Source organism: Echinops telfairi, unplaced genomic scaffold, assembly GCF_000313985.2.
Source record: "Echinops telfairi isolate 266 unplaced genomic scaffold, ASM31398v2 ScPeMD7_5;HRSCAF=22, whole genome shotgun sequence".
Taxonomy (NCBI): Eukaryota; Metazoa; Chordata; class Mammalia; order Afrosoricida; family Tenrecidae; genus Echinops; species Echinops telfairi.
In genome coordinates this window covers 5,861,861-5,863,365 of record NW_022103901.1, presented here as the reverse complement: position 1 = coordinate 5,863,365, position 1,505 = coordinate 5,861,861, and the positions used below count along the sequence as shown (strand labels likewise).

The window sequence follows — 1,505 nt, the reverse complement described above, 5'->3', positions numbered from 1 at the left end:
TCCCTCCCGCTCCCTGTCACCTCAGCCCGTGCCCGGCCCTCACCTCTTCTCCGGGCGAGGACACGGCTCTGGGTGCAGCTACTCCACCTGCTCGGTCTGAGGAGGAAGAGAAAGATGCTTTAAGGTCCCGGTGGGCCCCCTGAGCAGGCTCACCAGCAGCAAGGGGTGGGTCCCACTGCCACTGAGTGCATTCCGACTCACAGTGCCTCCTACCTACCGTTTCCGGGACTGTCACTGTTCAAGGGGGCAGCCAGCCTCAGGGTTCCCCCAGATCTTGTGCTAACAGTCCACCAGCCCCTAACCGGGTCTCAGTGCCACCACGACAGGGTAGACAAGCCTTCCAAGGTCCCCACATCCTTGCCGACTGTTGTCACTCTCATTTCCTTTGAATCGGAGCCTCCTCGGTGGGGGTCCCCTTTGGTTTTGAATTGCATCTCTGTTGATGGTCTGGCTCATTTTCCAGTGGCTTTTTCTTACTGCTTCATTTCTACGAATGATCTAGAACGCAGGGATTTGTTTCAAGGGTCTTCCCACATATGGTTTACTTGTTCATGTTTTTAATGATGCCTTTTACTAAGTAAAGATTCTCTGTGTTAATGTCACTCAACAAAAAATCCAGCGCCATCGAGTTGATTCTGACTCACAGCAACCCTGGAAACCAGTTGTTCTCAGCCTTCCTCATGCCCTGACCCTTTCATACGGTTCCTCATGTGGTGGTGACCCCCAACCATAACATTATTTTCGTTGCTACTTCATCACTGTCATTTTGCTTCTGTGATGAATCGGGCGACCCCTGTGAAAGGGTTGTTCGACCCCAAAACGGGTCGTGACCCATAGGTTGAGAACTGCTGCAGGGGTTTCCAAACGCTCCATCTTTCTCCGGTGGCGGTCCAGCCTCCAACCTTGTGGTTAATAACAGCCCAGCACTTAGCCGCCGGCAGCACCAGGGCTCCCTGCGGCTCAATGTATCCATTTAAAAATGATCGATTAGAGGACTGATCCACATTTCTGAAGTCTTGTTTGAGAAACCTTCCCACCGTAAGGCCATGAAAACAGCACCTCCGTTCTTTTGTAAGACCTTTCTCCTTTGGCCTTTCACCGTTAGCGCTGGAAATGGCTTTCGTGTGGGCTGTGAGGTTGGGCACGGCGTGCTGCCGGCACAGTGCGTTACTCTCTGGACTACTAATCGCAAGCTCGGGGGTCGAAGCCACCAGCTGTCCCTGGGAGAAAGAAGATGCGCTTTCTGCTCTTGTAAAGACCGACAGCCTTGGCAGCCCCCAGGGCAGCTTCACTGTCCCAGGGGGTCACCAGGAGTTGGCATCTGCTTGATGGCAGGGAGTTTTTAGTTGAGTGAGGGAGGGGCGCTCCTCTGTGTAGGCTATGAGGGAGGGGTGCTCCCTCTGTGTAGGCTATGAGGGAGGGGTGCTCCCTCTGTGTAGGGTGTGAGGGAGGGGTGCTCCCTCTATGTAGGGGGTAAGGGAGGGGTCTCCTTTTGTGTAGGTTGT

General features: G+C 54.2%; 1 protein-coding gene across 1 annotated transcript in view; it reads right to left on the bottom strand.

Annotated features, from left to right (window-relative positions):
* Window positions 1–33: 33 nt before the first annotated feature.
* TPST1 (tyrosylprotein sulfotransferase 1) overlaps window positions 34–1,505 on the bottom strand; it is a 50,289-nt gene continuing 48,817 nt past the window's right edge. Inside the window, exon 5 of the mRNA XM_045286066.1 lies at window positions 34–96. Coding sequence (XP_045142001.1) covers window positions 79–96 — 18 coding nt within the window. The 3' untranslated portion in view covers window positions 34–78. The remainder of the gene's footprint in view (window positions 97–1,505) is intronic.